This window comes from Haplochromis burtoni, unplaced genomic scaffold (genome assembly GCF_018398535.1).
Source record: "Haplochromis burtoni strain Fernald_Lab_line unplaced genomic scaffold, NCSU_Asbu1 Contig_193, whole genome shotgun sequence".
Classification (NCBI taxonomy): Eukaryota; Metazoa; Chordata; class Actinopteri; order Cichliformes; family Cichlidae; genus Haplochromis; species Haplochromis burtoni.
This window is the reverse complement of record NW_024582554.1, coordinates 1,078,335-1,097,783: the sequence shown is the minus strand read 5'-3', so window position 1 is coordinate 1,097,783 and position 19,449 is coordinate 1,078,335. Positions and strand designations below refer to the sequence as shown.

The following is a 19,449-nucleotide window of genomic DNA, read 5'->3' as shown; positions in this document are numbered from 1 at the left end:
GTCTGTGTGTGTGTGTGTGTCTGTGTCTGTGTGTGTCTGTGTCTGTGTGTGTGTCTGTGTGTGTGTGTGTCTGTGTGTGTCTGTGTGTGTCTGTCTGTCTGTTGTGTGTGTGTGTGTGTGTGTGTGTGTGTGTGTCTGTCTGTCTGTGTGTGTCGTGTGTGTGGTGTGTCTGTGTGTGTCTGTGTCTGTGTGTGTGCTGTGTCGTGTGTGTGTGTTTGTCTGTGTCTGTGTGTGTCTGTGTGTGTGTGTGTGTGTGTCTGTGTGTGTGTGTGTCTGTGTCGTGTGTGTGTGTGTCTGTGTGTGTGTGTGTGTTGTGTGTGTGTTGTGTGTGTGTGTGTTTGTGTGTGTGTGTGTCTCTGTGCGTGTGTGTGTGTGTGTGTCTGTGGTGTGGTGTGTGTGTCTCTGTGGTGTGTGTGTGTGTGTCTGTGTGTGTGTGGTGTGTGTGTGTCTGTGTGTGCGTCTCTGTGTGTGTGTGTGTGTGTGTGCTCTGTGTGTGTCTGTCTGTCGTGTCTGTGTGTGTCTTGGTGTGTGTCTGTGTGTGTGTGTGTGTGTCTGTTGTGTGTTGTGTGTCTGTGTCTGTGTGTGTCTGTGTGTGTGTGTTGTGTGTGTGTCTGTGGTTCTGTGTGTGTTGTGTGTCTGTGTCTGTGTGTGTGTGTGTGTGCTGTGTGTGTGTGTGTGTGTCTGTGTGTGTCTGTGTGTGTGTGCGTGTGTCTGTGTGTGTCTGTGTGTGTGTGTCTGTGTGTGTGTCTGTGTGTCTGTGTGTCGTGTTGTGTGTGTCTGTGTGTCTGTGTGTCTGTGTGTGTGGGTGTGTGTGTGTGTCTGTGTGTGTCTGTGCGTGTGTCTGTGTATGTATCTGTGTGTGTGTGTGTGTGTCTGTGTGTGTGTGTCTGTGTGTGTGTGTGTGTGTGTGTCTGTGTGTCTTTGTGTGTCTTCTCTTGTGTGACTGTGTGTGTCTGTGTGTGTCTGTGTGTGTCTGTGTGTGTCTGTGCGTGTGACTGTGTGTGTGTCTGTGTCTGTGCGTGTGTCTGTGTCTGTGCGTGTGTCTGTGCGTGCGTCTGTGCGTGTCTGTGCGTGTGTCTGTGTGTCTGTGTGCGTCACTGAAAGCTTGCTGAGACTTTAATAAGGAGCTTGTGCCCACAGACCAGCAGAGACAGAAAGCTTTCTAAACCCGGTGTGGACTGTGATGTCAGGGTGGGCGGGGCTGAGGGGGCGTTCCTGGTGCAAATGGAACGCATCAACTGTATCCGAGGTCCTGCATGAACATTCAGGAGCTCGAGGTAAACCTGAACGCCTCAGCAGAGCGCAGCAGCACTGACGCTCCTGATGTTACAGCTGTGTCACCTGCTGGCCCACCCACAGGAAGTGACGGGTCAGTGATCTAACACGACTGATGGCGCTCTCCTTCTATTCACAGCGTCAGCTTCAGTCCCTCCACACTTACTTGAGCGACTGGTTCTTGTCCTTCGTCTTGTGCTCCACCACCATTTTGCCACTCTGACCCACAGTGAAGGCGAAGGTGCCCTGCACATGCTGAGGGTAACGCAGTTTGTGCAAATGCTTCCTGAAAACTTCCGCCAGGTCAGACGCCACCTCCTCATCAAAGGCAATCTTCATAAGCTACACAGAGACAGAGACAACACGAGGTCAGAGCGCCAGCTTCTAGTTTGGCTGAGAGCTGATCGGCGTGATTCTGAGGAAGGTACCTGGAAGGTGCAGGACCGCAGCTGGAGCCCCTCCTGGACAAACTGGTCCATCGTTAACGAGACCGATATCCTCTTCTCCTTTGTCAGGGAGGCGACGGGGAAGGAGCGAGTGACTGCCTGCTCTCCAACTGCAGGAGGACACCGCGGTCAGCGACAGAACAGGACAATCGACAGAGCTGCAGCCAAAATTCCTCTTACCCAGTGGATCGGTGGGCGTGCCCTTGAAGATGAGCCGGTACGTGGTAAGGAAGATGGCGCCCTCCGCTGGCAGTAGAGGCGGACCTCCCATTAGCCCCGTGGCCTCCTCGCGCCCATCGGGGATTAGGTGAACACGCATGCCTTCCATCACCAGCTCCTCGCCAGGCAACAGAGTCGGCCTCAGCAGCTTGGGCTGAAAGACAGAGAGCGACAGAGATGACCCCGTGCTACGACATCACAGCCAAACATGGCCGACAGACATCTAAAACTACATGCGCTTATCTTAGTCACAGGAACACACTTTGTTAAAGAACCACTGCAACCGTTGCATGCTTTCACACCCGTGCTGAGGGCAACCTGCACCAGTGCATGAGCCCACAGAGAAACATGTCACAATGTGCAGCGATGGTCTCAGTGGGCCGACTGCTGAAGATGAACAAGAGCAAATAAGAAGCTGGCTTTTTCCTCTAGACCCTTACATCACTTCCTGTCCTCCGGCGAGGCCTGGGAGGTTTCTAAAGAGCGGAAATCAATTACAGCTTTGGTAGCGTGTCGCCATAACAGCCTGAGCCACAAGTTCAGCTGTTATTCGCCTGACCCTGCATGCTGCGAGAGCAGGACAGAGATGGAGGGCGCCCTTCCTGGAGCAAGCTCACATACAGCCGCCCATCATGAACAGCACCCTTCAGATGGAAGGCACGCAGCTCTGAAGGCCCTGGGAGAGCCGCTCCGGCCTCAGATAGCAGACTGCACACCCCACATGCACGGCTCCGGCGTGCTGCGAGTCACACGCTTCTGTCTGCAGCTGACAGACGTACCTGCCGTGGCGCTTTGAGCCTGAGCTGAAGGGATTGGTGAAGAGGGGAGTGGGCGGGGCTGGTTGGGGTTCTGCATGGCCTTTGTCCAGTGGGATGTAAAAACATGAATTGGTTACCTTTTGGATGGGAGGCAGTCTCTTACTCTCCCTGTGGACTGCTTCCAACGTCTCGATGTGCATTTGAACGATATCTGCAGAGTGAGAGTGCAGAGACAGCGTGAGGCTCGAGTGCTTCATGCGTGTGGCTGACACGAGGCAGACGCGGCGATTCGTCCATACCTGGTATCATGGCGTGGAGAGCTTTCAGGTGCTCGTTGGTCACGCCGCTCTCGTTGCACACTTTATCGACAAAGCGGTTAATGAAGCGCACCACAGAGTTGGCCACGTCTGAGCTCTCTGCGTCTTCGAAGCCGCTCTCCGTGTCGTAGCTTTCCGCCATGCTGCCTGCAATGCTGCAACACAAACACACGCTCTGAGCACGGACGAAGCCCCAGCTGATCGAACAACTCGATGTAAACAATAACGCCACACTCATGGGCGATGCGCGTGCTGGTCACAGAATAAAAGGAACGGTCTGTGTTTTAAAGACAGATGTTGGGATTTCACAATAAAAGCCTGTCTTACTGAACACAAAGTGAATGTGACAAAAACAGACATGTCTCAGCCAATCAGCCGCTTTGAGTGTGACAGTGTTTGATGACACTAAGACATGCTTAGCTGGATTGTGTGAAGATAAAAACATGTTTCTAAAGAGTTGTTTGCACTGTGGTGGCACCACGTCCGTCGGTGCGCCCTCTGTGGGCAGACGGGCGCTCCTACCTGTTTGTGACGTAGCTGTTGCTGACGCTCTCCACGTCTCCGAGGCCGGAGCTCCGCAGCAGCCGGTTCTTGCTGGTGTCCAGCGGGAGCAGCAGGTAGCTCATCCTGTTGGCGTAGTGGATGGCCTGGCTGAATACCGTGCTCTCCTCCTTCTGCACGCGCTCCATCTGCATTTCTTTGCTGAGCGTCGGCCACAGCCGGCTCTGCTCTGACGCCAGCTCCAGGGCGCCGATTTCCCTTCTGTTGCCCGAGGCCACGTGCTGTTCCTGAGAACACATCGGGATGGACAAAGCTCCGTCAGTTAGACGGTGAACTTTTAATCACGTGTGCGGAGCATGGGACATGCGGGCGCTCTGCTCACCGAGTTGTTGTGCTGCCCTCCGTCCTCCGTCTCCAGGTACAGGTGTCGGATGTGGTTCTGCACGTCGCTGTAGAACATGGCCTCCCAGAACTGCATGTTGGTCCACACCATGTGCTCCTGCACACAGCTGTAGGCAAACTGGGTGACGCCTGCTCCCAGTTTCTGTCAGACAGAACACAGACGTCCAATCACAGGCTCAGTAACACCTCAAGCTGTACAGTGTGGGCGAACTCTCATTTTAGGAAGGCTGCACTCACTCTGCAGAAGGCTGTGACCAGGGGAAGAAGCGCCGCCGCGATCCCGTGTTCATCCATGTGTGAACAGTCCTGAACAGAAAGAGCAGGAAAGCACTGAGCTCCAAAACAACGAAGCACAGAGACGTGTGTGAGGCTTCACGCTTGACCTGCAAAGACTTCTATGACATGTGATCAGCCTGTATACACCTCCAACAGAAGAAACGGCTCGTGTTTCAGAGCATCTGCTCTGGCAACAGCCAGGTCGGCGAGCTGCAGCTGTGGAAACCTGACGAGTGAACAACAGTAACACAGCTGTTACTGTCACTCTGACGAGGCTGAATCCATTCTAGAGGAAGTCAAAGCTGCCACCTGATGTCAGTATGGGTCACACTCTGAACACTTCCCATAATGCCGTTCAGCGGCTTGTTTTGTGACGCCCACAGGCACGTCCTCGTGGTGTGCTTCGACACTATCAGGCCCCTTGTGTGCCGGCTCACCTGTAAGGTGCAGTTCATCATGCGCACGATGTAGTCAAACTGCTGGTCATCCAGCACAGCCCGGTTCTGCAGGACATGTTGATTGAGCTCCTGAGTCAAACACACGCGAGCTGCCCGACCCTTCAACGCCCGTAGCACCGCTGGCATCAGCTGCACAGACGACGTGACAAACGACCACGATCAACACACAAAAACAGCCTGCAGACCCAACAAAGTTTGTGAGTGCGTCACACACGCGTGTCTTTACCTTCTTGGCCTCCAGCATTTTGTTCTCAAAAATGTACGTGATGCAGTTCCTGACCACCTCCAGCCTGCGAGCGCTGTTCGCCATCACGTTGCCGTTCCTGTCCACGATATCTCCTGTGGAGCAAAGGGCGTCAGACTCGCCACAGCACAGAAGCTACGCCTCCTACGCACGCACTGTCAGACTGTATGAGGTTAACACAGGAAGTTTAAGATGCACGTAAGCAGGGTCAGCGCCAACTCAGAGCGGGTGTTGGCCGCCTTCAGTTAACCTCACGTTACAGTTTCACCACACCGAGGCTTCGGCCGATATGAGTTTGCAGTCGGGTCACGTGCATGCTAAGAACAGCTCACCCAGCGGCGGCCCAGATGGCACCATGCTCTTGAGCTCCGGCTTGACGGCGGGAGGTGCGGTCTTGAGCTTGGCAGCAGCGTGATCGATGAACAGCTGCACCGCTACGTCGTCCAGCAAGGGGAACGGCGCCCGATTCTGTGCGTTGTTCTGACCGTTTTCTGACGGTCGCTGGATTTTGTGCATGGCCACAGCGGGGTAGGGATTCTCCTGAGAAAACAGAAAGACGGCGATCGTTGAAGGAAGAACGGAGGCGACAAACAGAAACCGTAAGAAAGTTCAATCGATGAAACGCACATTTTTGAAGAGCTGCTCTGCAACCTCCTTGGCATGGTTCATGACTTTGTGCGGACAGGCCTCCTCTTGTCGTATCCGCTCCACCTGGTTTGCTACCAGCTGTAGAAAGAGGACAGCAGTGATGTTAGTAGCTTTCTTCCATATCTGAGCCACACTGTGCTCAGTGACCAACGATCGTGTCTAGGGCTGCTCAATGAATCGAATTTTACGCTCCGTTTTGCGTAACTATTTTTAAATCCCTGTAGAACCTGAACCGCGTAAGCTAGCGCAATGATTTTTTTTGCATATGAAACCGGAGGAGTTGTACTTACATCTGATGCCATCAGCTTGTCCTCGGTCACGGTTTCCTTCCACATAAAGCTTTGCAAAAACTGCATAAAAAGCTCTTGCAGGAACAAAAACATAATATTCCAGAAACAGGCTTTGCCGATCCGATCAGCTGTTCGTAACACTTCCCACAGTGAAACAGACGTCAGCGCGAACGATCGCATGTCCGCCATTTCCTGCCCGAAACAGGAAGTGACGTCATTTTCACGGAAAATGTAGTTTTTTACTTGTAGGCCTTAAAAGCCCATACTGGTGTTTTTATAAGTCATGTTTGACTTTATGCTTTTCTGAATAGTTGCTGGGATGCTTAGAACTCAAATTGCACTGCTGGAAATAGTTTGTTTTGATGCACCTGCTGTTTTCTTTGCAAATTTGCATCATAGGATTGTTTTTTCGTTTTTCCTGCAGTATATAAAAATTGCTGTATCTCCAAAATAAAACTATGAAGACACTCAAAATAAATTTCCTGTTGTTCTAAACTATTTTTTGCAACTTTTTTGTATTTACAGTTTTGAGGGATAAACCTCTTAAATTTCTCCAAGTAGAAATATATGTAAAAAAACCCAAAAACGATTTTCTAATTTTTTGTAGTTTATTGCACTTTTTTGCAATTTATGTCGTTACTATGGACTTAATACATACATATTATTAAAATATGGGCTATAACAGTTGTATTGATGTATAGCAACTTGAAATGCTCCCTAAAATGGCTCTACAACGTGTAAAAATATAAAGTAAGCTCTGGCGGACTTGGTTCTATAGTAGGTCGTAAGGGTTAAATAAATATCGTCAAATAATCGTGATTATCATTTTTGCCATAATCGAGCAGCCCTAATCGTGTCATCGGTGCACCAGGTTGGAACGTTTTCAGTTACGTCAGTAAAGGTTTGTGTGACAGCTGTTCATGGTAAATGCACTGATTCTTATACAGCGCGTCTCTACTCTCCCGGAGTGCTCAAAGCCCTCTATACAACATTCACACCCACTCATACAAGCACTTCCTTCTATACTTAAGTGCAATCTAAGCATTCACACTCCACTGGACGCATCAGAGGGCAGCGGGGGGTTAGTTTCTTGCCCAAGGATACTTGGCAGACTGGGGAAGCCAAGCATCGAACCACCAACCTTCCAGTCAGTAGCTGATCTGCTCTACCGCCTGAGCCACACTTGTTGACTAGTCACGATTACATCGACTATCAAAATCGTTAATAGCCGATGCGTCGTTTGAAGCTTTGTAAGATCCTGAAATTTAAGAGTGTAATAACGGACTGAAACAGAAGGTGGTAGCACTGCATGTACAAGCTGGAAGAAGAAGAAGAAGAAGAAGAAGCAGAAGAAGAAGAAGAAGAAGAAGAAGAAGAAGCAGATTTGAAGGATGGCTCAGCGTATCCTTCGTGGCCCACCATGTCCCAGAATTTTGTCTGAGCACCGTCAGTAATGTAAACATGTTTAACAACAACATTGTTATTGGGGGGAGATCCTTTCAAATCGACCTATCAGCTGCCTCCACACAGGTAAGTCCTGGGAGCCACATGCTGCACGGCCTCCTGGCTGATTGCTTCTTCCCAGAGGAGACTCAAACATGTGCTGACATGTCAGCTTAACACGTTTTTCCACTCGTAGCTGTCATGAACTACTGTGCTCTGCGATCGCACAAACAGGAGCGAACGGGTAGATGTTTGTGTTGAAAGACTCACGTCATCAAACAGGTCGGTGGCTCTGTAGGGGGGACCTCTCTCCGACACAAAGCCGGCGAACGCCATGCCGTCTAACACCTTGGTGAGGAAGTCGTCCTCTGACAGCGCCCTCTGGCCCAGGAAGGCAGCCTGTGGAAAAACGTTAGCAGCAATCCCATCAAGACTCTTTGTTTCCTTGGATGCACATTAACAGCGGTGTGCTGTGCCAGGACATTCCTGTACCTTATGGAAGCGAATCACAGGCTCTGGGTGAATGCGGATGATATGTAAACACCAGCGATAGCCCTGGAAGAGCCGAGCGAAGAGCCACAGAAAGACCGCTCGGATCTCCTTGTCCTGAAACGCACACAGTAAAGACGACTGTCACACAGAGGAACTGAAAGAGTCTGGAAGCCTGAACCTGCTGTTCCAGAGTTTATGACCTCCACCACCTCTTATGCCATCGATATAAGACAAAAACACTAATGCTGGTGTTGTGTAATTACAGTGTATGAATCACTACATGAGTTTACTCCTTGCCTGGATTTTGAGAGCAGAGGGTTGCGTGGACTGTGGGGGGAATGCATGATCGGCAACTTCCAGCTCCGGATCCAAAACCTGCAGGAACAGAAAACAAAGTCCATCACTGCTGACCCCAAGTCTCTGCTGCTGATTCCTGCTGATACGGACAACAGCACAAACTCACCGTTTTCAGAGTGATGGAGCTCTGAGCTTGTATTCACTAGACTACGTGGTTAAAGCACATTTACTACACAGGTGCAAAGTTTCCTGTCAGATGTGAACAACATCTGGGAAAGCTCAGAAGAAGAGTAAGTCAGTGGCACAGTGTGCAGACACACATCATCCTTGGTTACAGCTTTTAGGCTCAGAACAAATTCATCTGGCTAAGTGTAAGGACAGCTGAGCAGCTAAGCCCTGGTTTAGGGTTGCTATCCAACCGTCTCCAGCATCAGCGTGGTTCCTGGAGCAGCAGCACACTGAGGGACAACTGAACAGACGAGCCCCAGATCAGCTTCACACGCAGGGCTGTCAGTGTGGCAGATATCTGCTGTGCCTGGACTTTGTGTGTCAGAGTTGGATCTGTTTTCATCGCTCTGCCAGCTGAGGCCTATAACCCAGTGAACTATCAGAGCAGCGTTAGCACCACAGCAGTCTCAGGGTAAAGAGTCATGAAGCACACAGAACGGCGCAGTGACAAAAACAAAACTTTCAAAATAAATTATTTTTCTATTAAATCGATCCATTCCTTTGAGCCCTGACGTCTTTGGTATGTGGCCTAAGTCAGCAGGGCCAAGTTCAGAGTCTCTCTGGAGGGCACAGAGCTGTCGAATGATGCTGCTGCAATAACATCTGTGGCTCATCGATGTAGACTGAGACAGTGAGCACATAAGACTAAACTAAACCCAACACGACATTCACTCAGTCAGATACAACAGGGTCTCTAAAATAATGCACAACAACACAGTTACTAAACGCAGAGATAAAACGTGCAGCACACGGGGGTGCAGCAGGGGTGCAGCGGAGGCCGCACGATGTTCAAATAGTCAGTCAGCTGGACAAGAGTCACCGCTGAGGAGGGAACGTGATCCAATCAGAACACAGTCTGCTCAGGCAAGAGAGGGTTCAGTTCATACAGCCCCAAATCACAGCAACATCCACCTCAACGTACTGCATGCTGTAAAGCAGGGGTCACCAACACGGTGCCCGCGGGCACCAGGTCGCCCGCAAGGACCACATGAGTCGCCCGCGGGCCTGTTCTAAAAATAGCTCACCATAACAACTTACCAGTAAGCTGCATCTATTTTTATTTTTTCTTGCTATTTTTTTTTAATCACAATTGCATTGGCGTTAATTTGTTAGAGATAATATATAAAAAAAATGTTTATTATTAAATATTAGATCATGATCTAATATTTAGTGCTAGCTGGTCTCCACGGAAACAGTTGCCGTGAAGACCAGCAAAGGCAAAGGGGAGGAGATGAGGAAAACATGGCGGAAAAAAGGAAGAAAACATATAATTTTCACAGTGAATGGGAGGAAGAGTTCTTTTTTACCACTGTGAAAGATTCATGCGTGTGTCTCATTTGCGGGGCAACTGTGGCAACGGCAAAGCGGCACAACGTGGAGAGACATTTCCGAACGTGTCACACAAGCTACCATGCTAACTACCCAAAGGGCAGCACACTGCGAGCGGAAAAGGCCCGCGAATTAAAGGCAGGTTTGAGCAAACAGCAGTCTTTTTTCACGAGACCGGTGAAAAACTCTCAAAAAGCAACCGAAGCCTCATTTAGAGCTACACATTTCATGATTAAGAAAAAGAAGGCATTTTTAGACGGGGAGTATTTCAAAGAAGCAATGATGATAATTGCAAAAACTGTGCTTAAAGACGAGAAATATGGAAACGATGTAATCTCCACTCTCTCTGATGTCCAGCTGGGGGCAACTACAATTGTTAGAAGAGTGTCGGCTATGTCCGGGAACTTGGCCGATCAGTTGGATCAGGATCTGGCAAAGTGCAGTTGGTTTAGCATCCAGTGTGACGAGTCCGTCGACAGCAGCAGTACAGCACAGCTGATGGTCTTTATCCGGATGGTATTTGATGGTTTCTCCACAAAAGAAGAACTTCTGACACTACTGCCGCTAAAGACAACTACGAAGGGAGTTGACATCTATAACGCGGTGAAGGAGTTTTTCGCGAAGAAAAAGGTACCGTTGGAAAAGCTGGTATCAGTGACTACCGACGGGGCTCCTGCTATGATCGGCCGACATACGGGATTCATCGCTCACTGTAAAGGTGACACAGAGTTCCCAAACTTCATGCATTACCACTGCATCATTCACCAGCAGGCGTTATGCGCAAAGGTGATCGGCTTCGAGCACGTCATGACTCCCGTCGTGAAGATCATAAACAGCATCCGCTCCAGAGCTAAACAGCACAGAACATTCAAGGTGCTATTGGAGGAGCTGTCAGCTGAATATGGTGACCTGCTACTACATACGGAAATCCGATGGCTCAGCAGGGGACGGATTTTGCTTCGTTTTTTGTCACTTTTGGGTGAAATCAAGGAGTTCATGCAATCCAAAGGGGAAGACACATCTCTGCTGGAGGACACTGAGTGGACACTTGACCTTGCGTTTTTAACAGACATTACTGGGAAACTGAACCATTTGAACTGTGAGCTGCAAGGCAAAGGTAAGACTGTTGCTGACATGATAAGTGCTTTAAATGGATTTAAAGCCCAGATGAACATTTTCTCTGTGCATTTACAGAGAAAAAAGGTGCTGCACTTTCCCTCTGTGCAGATGGTGCTGAAAGACAATGCTTCTGCATCTGAGACTTTTGACAAAGTTGCAGAAAAGTACACTCAAGTCATAAACCGACTTGGTCAAGAGTTTGAGAACAGGTTTTGTGACCTTGATCAGCTTGAGCCATGTGTCTCATTTGTTTCCAATCCTTTCATGAATGTGGACACAACATGCATTGCTGAGCAACTAAGTTCAATGTTCAGCTTGGATGCTGGACAGGTGGAAATCGAAATTGTAACATTGCAAAATGACGTCCACCTCAAAGCCTATCTGGGTGCACCAAACTTTTGGTGCCTTGTTGACACAGAAAAGTACAGTGGTGTGTGCACAGCAGCTATGAAGGTTGCCAGCCTGTTTGGTTCAACCTATCTTTGTGAATCAGCCTTTTCTGACATGAACTTCATCAAGAACAAACACAGAACACGCCTCTCCGATGCACATCTGCAAGACTCACTCAGAGTTGCAGTGTCAAGTTATACCCCAGATTACAACACACTGGTGAACAGCATGCAATGCCAGGTTTCCCACTAACAGACAAAGAAAGCCATATTAGATGTTCTCAGTGGCAACATTACAGTGTCATGTCAAAGTTGAATTTAATTATTGAAAAACAAATGTGTTTGTTAAGTGTAACATGTGACAATTTGCTTTAAAATGCTGCCAATTTGGTGAAAAGTTCTGTAAAATTTGAAAGTTGATTTTTGTATGTTACATACATACAAAAATCATGTATGTAACAGTGCATGATTTGTTAAAATTTGTTAGTGGTACGTGAAAATGTTGTAGAAGTGATCACTTCAAAATGTAAATACTTGCAGAGATATATAGAAATAAAGCGTTGCATATTGATATTTATGTTTCCTACCTTGTTTCCTAATTGCATTCTTTATAATTATGGTGAAAAATAATTAACATAATTAGTGTCCGTACATAGATGAATATCATTAATTATTAATGATAACACATAATTAAGTTAAACTGAGGAAATTTGTTATTTGAGAAGTGTGTGTCAAACTGGTAGCCCTTCACATTAATCGGTACCCAAGAAGTAGCTCTCACTTTCAAAAAGGTTGGTGACCCCTGCTGTAAAGACTCCACAATAATGCAGAGAAAACCCACCAATCAGACCACGCCCTCTGAGCCAGCACTTGGCAACAGTGGGAAGGAAAAACTCTCTTTAACAGGAAGAAACCTCCAGCTGAAGCAGGCGGGTCAGGTGAGGTTTGGACTTGAGGATCAGATACAGATAACTGCTCGTTTATGTACGAGGCATTCCTGTTTATCCAAGTCTGAGGTACGTCCCACAATCAGGGGAATTTACGATGAATCCAGCTGCAACATGCAACCACAACCACGGCCTCTCGGAGCAACTAAGAGTTTGGATCATGGCAGTGCAGCACAGTGCAGGCTAAAAACACTCTTCAGGACACACAAGCGTTCTGTAGCTCTTCATCTTAGCTGACGTTTTCTAAAGCAGCACACGGTCTAACAGGTTACTCCACAACACACCTACCAGCGCTGCACTTGTGCATCTCAGTATTAGCATCCTTACGGCAGTGTAAGCTCTCAGCACTGAAACAGACATCGATTAAAATCGTTCGGCACTCCTCTCTCACGTTACTGTTGATGAGTGTCTAAAAAGAAACAGTACTGCGAGTGTCCGTGGGAAGAGCCTGACAAGTTCAAATACCAGGCTGCATGTCTGCGCTGAAAATGCAAAGCACCCTCCTCCAAATAAACACCCTCTACCCTTTGTCTCAGTGCACACAGAAGCTCTCCTGTGGTTTGTGACAAGCTCAGTCGTTTACTCCAAGAGACATTATCTAAAAGCAGAACAGTTTATCTGGCAGACATGTGAGTGTTTAGTTTGACTTGTCATCACTCGATAAAAGAAAACTACTGTTGATCTAAATGTTTCGACAGGACGAAACTCTAACTGGGGAAACACAAGATCGTTTATCCAGAAATGGAACATGTTCAAACACAAAACTGTGTTTAAATACAGCAGACCAGGACCACTACTGAGGTCCTCTTACCTTTGACTTCGTATTCAAGCATGCGCTTCTGTTTATCCTGTGGAACAAATCAGGTTCCAGTTATGTTGATGTGACATGTGTGGACGAGCCCGAGTGCTGCACAGGGACAGCAGCTCAGGCCTCCGTGATATCTGCACATCTGTGTTTCACTCTCAGCTTCACTTAGGGCTGCTCGATTATGGCAAAAATGATAATCACGATTATTTTCACTGAAATTGAGATCACGATTATTTGACGATATTTATTTAACCCTTTAAGACCTACTATAGAACCAAGTCCACCAGAGCTTATATTATTTTTTTTACATGCTGTAGTGCCATTTGTGGGAGCATTTCAAGTTGCTATACATCAATACAACTGTTATAGCCCATATTTTAATAATATGTATGCATTAAGTCCATAGTAATTACATAAATTGCAAAAAAGTGCAATAAACTACAAAAAAAATTGAAAATCGCTTTTGTTTTGTTTACATATATTTCTACTTGGAGAAGTTTAAGAGGTTTATCCCTCAAAACTTTAAATACAACAAAGTTGCAAAAAATAGTTTCCCACCACAGGAAATTTATTTTGAGTGTCTTCATAGTTTTATTTTGGAGATACAGCAATTTTTATATATTGCAGGAAAAACAAAAAACAATCCTATGATGCAAATTTGCAAAGAAATCAGCAGGTGCATCATTTCACTGTGGGAAGTGTTACGAACAGCTGATAGGAACGGCAAAGCGTGTTTCTGGAATATTATGTTTTTGATCCTGCAAGCGCTTTTTATGCAATTTTTGCAAAGCTATATGTGGAACGAAACCGTGACCTAGGACAAGCTGATGGCATCAGATGTAAGTACAACTCCTCCGGTTTCATATGCAAAACAAATTATTGCGCTAGCTTACACGGTTCAGGTTCTACAGGGATTTAACAATAGTTACGCAAAACGGAGCGTGCTGCTCTGACCGGCTTTAAAGGGTTAACAATGACTTTAAAAAATAATATAAAATAGTGTGCAACACCACTGAAGTTTTTTTACCTCTCTTTTCAACCAACGGCAGTCACTCTCCAAATAACTTCTGCTTAGCTTTCCGAGCTTCCCTCGGGTCCTCTTAATCAGCGGTCTCCAACCTTTTTTGCGCCACGGACGGTTTATGCCCGACAATATTTAAGGTGTCGCGGATAAATGAGGGAGGGGCTAATAATCGGCTCAGTCATTTTTAATGATCGTTGAAAGCCCAGATCGTAATCGTGATTAAAATTCGATTAATTGAGCAGCCCTAGCTTCACTGTCAACGAGTTACAAAGTTTGTCCATGTTTCATGTGCAGGAAAAGAACAAAGCATGAAAAGCAAAGGGCCGTCAGTATTTTATGACCGCTGTATAACTGTATCAGACGGCACGTGAGCAACACTTTGTGTTTACATATTATTTCTCACTACACTTTACTCATGGCTCAGACTGTAAAATGACTGCATATCCAGTAAACTGCTCATAAACTGGGTATCACTTCCTGCAGCTCAAACCGATTGACTCACAGCTGATATGGTTACGAGCATGAACAGCTTGGCTGTATCATCTCCATTGTTATGAGATTTGCACAAAGCAAACAGAGCTGACAAAGGAAGCAGGAAGGAAAATCGATGTATTGGGCCTTTATCAATAATAAGGAAGCTGGAGGCATTTATAAAAAGTGTTTCTCAGAAAGGGCAGGTGCTGCAGTGCTGGAAGGAGGTGAAGAACAGCTTGATAAGAACACAAGAACAGTGTTTGGTTGGTGAGCGCGCTGCATCCAAGCAGCAGGGCTTAAAAAAGGGGAAATCCTATCAGTGACATAACCATTCAAATGTAGTAATAAGGACTGCAGCGCTGTGCCTCAGTACAAACCGCCCTCTGTGGTTGTGCATTTATCAGATAACTCAGCACTAAGGCTGCATTTCCACAGTTAAGGTGACGACACACTCGGCACTTCTTAAATGTATCTGACGTTTTTGGCAGGTATAAAAAGATCATACTTGGAAATGATCTCCACCCAGTCAAGCCCAACAAGAACACACTGCTGTGCACTATTTCAGACGTGATTAATGATAAAGTCCCGCCTTAAATGCTTTCAATGCATCCCTGCTTGTATTTACATGTTTTTACTTCAATAACATTTCAGTCAGAGACGACTGCTTGGAGTCTATCAGGGCTTTTTACACAGGGACTGGAGCACTGGACAAAACCGCTTATTCCTTTTAGCTGAAGTCAATACTAGGAAAGAGAAGCACTTCCTGAACATGTTACTGGCACCTAATCCCATAAAGAGCACTGGGAAGTCTGGTGGTAGAAACCACCCACGTGATGCTACTGAGACTTCCCAGTAATCGTGTGCATTGTGGCTTTGGGTGTGTTTAAGCTGCAGCTCTTACCATGGAGAGGGCCGTCTGGGTCTGCTGGAGCAGAGGTTCAGGCAGCAGGGAGATGTGAACGCACTCGGGGATGGTAACTGTGCCTCCATCCAGGTCGGCAATGATCACGTCCAGCTGCACACGCACACACACACACACACACGCGCACACACGCACACACACAGGATTAACATCTGTGCTTCAGGGAGTGCTGATAAGAAGTGAAACAGGAGCTGATTAGATCAAGTGGAGGACAAACACAGCGGCCTCTGAGCAGCTGCTCGTTACATGACCCAGTCGATCAAACCACAGAGCGCACAGTCACATATCAGTGACACACAACCACTGCTCTTACAGCAATAAAGGTAGAAAACACAGCCCCCTGTAGCTAAAGGCTGTGATGGGGCAGCACGCAGCCACACGTGATGAGTCCCGCTAACACCATCATCAGGCCTCAACCTGGTTTCCTCGATCGTGACACTGAATCACCAACTACTGTCCTGGACTCTGATGCGTCTCGGCCGAGTTTACAAAGACGACTACGTGACAAAGCGATGCATCTACCAAGGTTAGCAGGTAGCAAACAGCTGGATGGCAGCAGCTTAAAGACGGATCCGCGGGTCAGTAGGAGCTCACACGGACTCACAGCTTTTCTTACTGACCTGCATTTCACAGAGAAAGCTGTCCCTGTGTGACTGTGTGAAACTATGAAACGTGCCCTTTGTCCTCTAAACACTACGATATCACACATCTACCCCAGCCTGCAGCAGCTGTGTGTAGAGTGCACTGTGCAGGGATGTGTGATTGTTTCAGTGCTGATACAGCGCCGGGTTGGCACAGATGGCTGTGTGTCGCTAACCTGCTCTCGTGTTCATTTCCCTTCCACAGCTGTTTGATACTGTCGTACACAAAATGTTTACAGCGGCGAACGCAGCTCACAAACCTCCTTTAGACACGCGTGTCGTGGCGAGCAGTCATCACTGACACAGACACGTGACGTCCGCCTTAAAAACAAAAGCTTTCTGGTGTCAGCGCTGAAGCTCCACAGCTGTGATCAGACGTTTACACTCATCGAACCTTTACTCTGGTCCCTCTCCACTCAGCATTAAACGAGTTCCCACTAGTGTCTGTGGTGTCTTGTGTGAAAGCCTGCAGTGGCCAACAGCATGTGGTTCAGGTGGAACTCACTAAGAGACGCTGTGTGGAGTCACACGTGTGCACACATTTCTTGCTTTATCAAGTAATAAAACACTGTTCAATAACTTCACCTACAGAAATCACTAAAAGGCCCAAATCACAAGGACAGCAGCTTTAGCCAAACCCAAGCAAGCGTTCGTTCATCGTCCCCTCAAAGACAGCTCCGTCTTTTTACAACACGCGCTTCCTGTCCCCGGACAGCGCTCCCTGCCGACACACTTCCAAATACTGCTGATGTCACTTTAATCATGTATAAGCTCACAAAACATCAACACGTTAAAGGATATCCAAGTACATTTTTTACATAAAATGCTCGACTATTCCAATGCTCAAGATAAGCCCCGCCTCCCTCTGTACAGCTGGTGGTTGTTAAAGGAAAGCTCCGTCAGGTCGATGACACACGACAACACTCCTGTCTGGGATCTTTCCTCAGCAAAGCTTTAAGACACAGGTTCAGCCTTACCATTGCTGACACTGCTCTTTGCTGTCGCTCTGATGAAAACTACCTCATGTAGCCTCATATTCACTAAGCTGCAAACAGTGAGGACCCACCAGCTCTTGAGTCTCAGAGCGGAAGAAGGAATTGACACCAATGATGAAGGGCGTGGGGGTGCTCAGGACCTCGAGGAGTTTTCCAGGTAGGATGGGAATGTAAGTGAAGCTGAGAAAACACAACAAGAAGAGACTTTACACACGTCCTGCACTCAGCAGTGTCTACACGGTGGCTTCATCAACAGGAGTGGGACATACCTGTATTTGAGAGGAAACATGATGGCCAGCAGCGCCCGGCAGGCGTCCGTTAGTCTCTGGTAGCTGCTGGACAGGAACAGGATTTTATGCTCCGTCAGGGCGGCGCAGAACAGACAGAGAACATTGGCGATACCTGAGGGAGGACAGAGGACGTGTCATCCACCTCACCTGCTGCATGCACGCACAGAAATATTGGTGATTTGAAGTTTCATCATATTTGATAGGGTTGAAGGTTCTCGTGTCTTTTAAACTGCAGAATCAACCTGCATTTATTCTTTGAACACTAAAAGTGTAAAACTGTAAGCAAACTATCCTCTGATTGGCTGGCTCTCAGAAACAGAAGGTCTGAGCAGCAGGTCGTGGCCACAGCCATGTGTGAGATGCATATGGAGATATCCATGTTCTTCATGCAGAGCAAAGAGGATGAAAAGGTCTAACATGGAGAGTTTGTGTTTAACACTGACAGAAAATGAAGCCACGGGTCTTCCCCGGCCTGTAGCAGACACGTTTTATCACAAGGATCACACACAGTATTGTTTACATGCATCTCACATGAGGTGACATTGCTCACGAAGTAACAGAGCAGTAATTTTCATATGTGCTCGTACCGAGCTGTCTGAAGAGCTGGGCCACACTGCTGCCACTGACAGGAAGAGACTCGTTGATCGGAGTCTGGATGACTTGCCGGTCGCCAGCACCTAATGTTATAGTCCGCTAAACATAAGAGAGGAGAGAAAAGAAGGATTTGAAAGCAGGTGTGAAAACGGCAGATTAATGGTGGTGGTCAGAGTCGGGGTTTGGCGGCGTGGTTTAATCACAACTGTGTATGTCCACAGAGCGGAGTGATTCAGAGACAGAGAATCCCAGAAGCTTAGCAGCTACGTGGCAAATTAAACACAAGCCATTCCAGCTGATCGGGATGTGAATGGGGTCGGGCGGGACTCCAAGCCAACGACCTTACTGAAAACACCGCAGCACCACCCTATCAAACAGGTCCCAGAAACACAGCAGGTGTCATGCGCGACTTTTCCACTGCAGCCTAACGTGTGGAAAGCAGCTGAATTCATGAGGATTGAACTGAACTCTGTTTAAACAGAGAAATCATTGATGATGCCAATTATCATCTTACAATTATTTCCTTTGTTACCGACCACAAAACTTTGTAGAACTGAAGCTGTGCTGTAGACAGCAGATGGGCCAATACATATGGGTCTGTGTTTGCTGGAATAACAAGCAGAGTGAAAACTGATGACTCAGTACTGTAGCACTACAGACAGACACACTGATGACTGCAGCACAAAGGCTTCGTGGGCTCATTACAGATCCACTTCCACCTTTGGCTGACCGGCCGTGGAGCACCAGCTGGGGGAAGGTGCAGCATTATCTCATGCTCTGGACAGCAGCAGCCACAGATGAGCTGTTAGTAGTTCAATACTGTGATCCAACATCTGATCATCGCGTCGGCTGTGGTCTGAAGACGTGTGAGGTTTGACAGTAAGGATGCGCCCACACGTGCTTCTTAATGCACCGAGGACAGAATGTATTTGTGGCAGGAGGCCACTGGTTTCAGCAGGGCCTTAGAAACCCATTCCAAACTGGATGCTGTGGTGTCACAGCTGAGCCAATCACAGCCCTCCTCAGAGCCACTGCTGTCAACTGGGAAAAATCCAACCAGTCAATGGTCTGGTCATTTTGGTTACATGGAAATAAAATGACAAGAAACGAATAACTGTATGCGAAATAATCAGTTGTTGGTCACATATTGAGCCTATATCAAAGCTTTTGATTGGTCCTTCTGTCACAGGACGTGTGCATGGACTGCCTGAAGGAAACGGGTGGAGAAAAGGAAGCAGAGTCAATGGAAAGCTGATTGGTAGCGAGGGGAGAACAAAGTCAGGCTGGCGTACCAAACTCTCCTCTCTCTGCTCCTGGCCCGGCTACACAAGCACCCAGCAGAGACGCACAAACACACACCAACAGGATAAGACAGGTTAGCAACAACGAGCGAAGGCACAAAGTGCCCAAACTTAACATCATGACAGTATCAGCACAGCAAAACAACAAAGAGGCACAAACAACACACTGAAGGATGACACACGTGTGTGCAAAGAAAGTGCATTACTGAGCAGGAGCAGCAACGGATGACTCACAACTTAAAATACACACAGCAGTGACACAACACGTTCATTTGTTTTACAGCTAACAGTAACCAGAGCAACGGGGGAGGGGCAGATTACA

At 47.6% G+C, this 19,449-nt stretch overlaps 1 protein-coding gene across 5 annotated transcripts in view; it reads right to left on the bottom strand.

Moving 5' to 3' along the window:
- sbf1 (SET binding factor 1) overlaps nucleotides 1-19,449 on the bottom strand; it is a 57,159-nt gene that overhangs the window by 11,843 nt on the left and 25,867 nt on the right. For 3 of the 5 annotated variants that reach the window (XM_005935344.3, XM_005935346.3, XM_005935347.3), the window contains 20 exons: nucleotides 19,119-19,148; nucleotides 17,820-17,925; nucleotides 17,212-17,344; nucleotides 17,014-17,122; nucleotides 15,286-15,399; nucleotides 8,067-8,144; nucleotides 7,770-7,883; nucleotides 7,548-7,676; nucleotides 5,524-5,622; nucleotides 5,229-5,436; nucleotides 4,879-4,991; nucleotides 4,632-4,781; nucleotides 4,156-4,224; nucleotides 3,899-4,060; nucleotides 3,538-3,803; nucleotides 2,998-3,170; nucleotides 2,836-2,909; nucleotides 1,902-2,094; nucleotides 1,704-1,831; nucleotides 1,442-1,617 (listed from right to left, as the gene is read on the bottom strand). In XM_005935344.3, coding sequence (XP_005935406.1) covers nucleotides 1,442-1,617; nucleotides 1,704-1,831; nucleotides 1,902-2,094; nucleotides 2,836-2,909; nucleotides 2,998-3,170; nucleotides 3,538-3,803; nucleotides 3,899-4,060; nucleotides 4,156-4,224; nucleotides 4,632-4,781; nucleotides 4,879-4,991; nucleotides 5,229-5,436; nucleotides 5,524-5,622; nucleotides 7,548-7,676; nucleotides 7,770-7,883; nucleotides 8,067-8,144; nucleotides 15,286-15,399; nucleotides 17,014-17,122; nucleotides 17,212-17,344; nucleotides 17,820-17,925; nucleotides 19,119-19,148 — 2,624 coding nt within the window. The remainder of the gene's footprint in view (nucleotides 1-1,441; nucleotides 1,618-1,703; nucleotides 1,832-1,901; nucleotides 2,095-2,835; nucleotides 2,910-2,997; nucleotides 3,171-3,537; nucleotides 3,804-3,898; nucleotides 4,061-4,155; nucleotides 4,225-4,631; nucleotides 4,782-4,878; nucleotides 4,992-5,228; nucleotides 5,437-5,523; nucleotides 5,623-7,547; nucleotides 7,677-7,769; nucleotides 7,884-8,066; nucleotides 8,145-15,285; nucleotides 15,400-17,013; nucleotides 17,123-17,211; nucleotides 17,345-17,819; nucleotides 17,926-19,118; nucleotides 19,149-19,449) is intronic. The other 2 variants (XM_005935345.3, XM_005935348.3) reach the window with 1 other exon arrangement.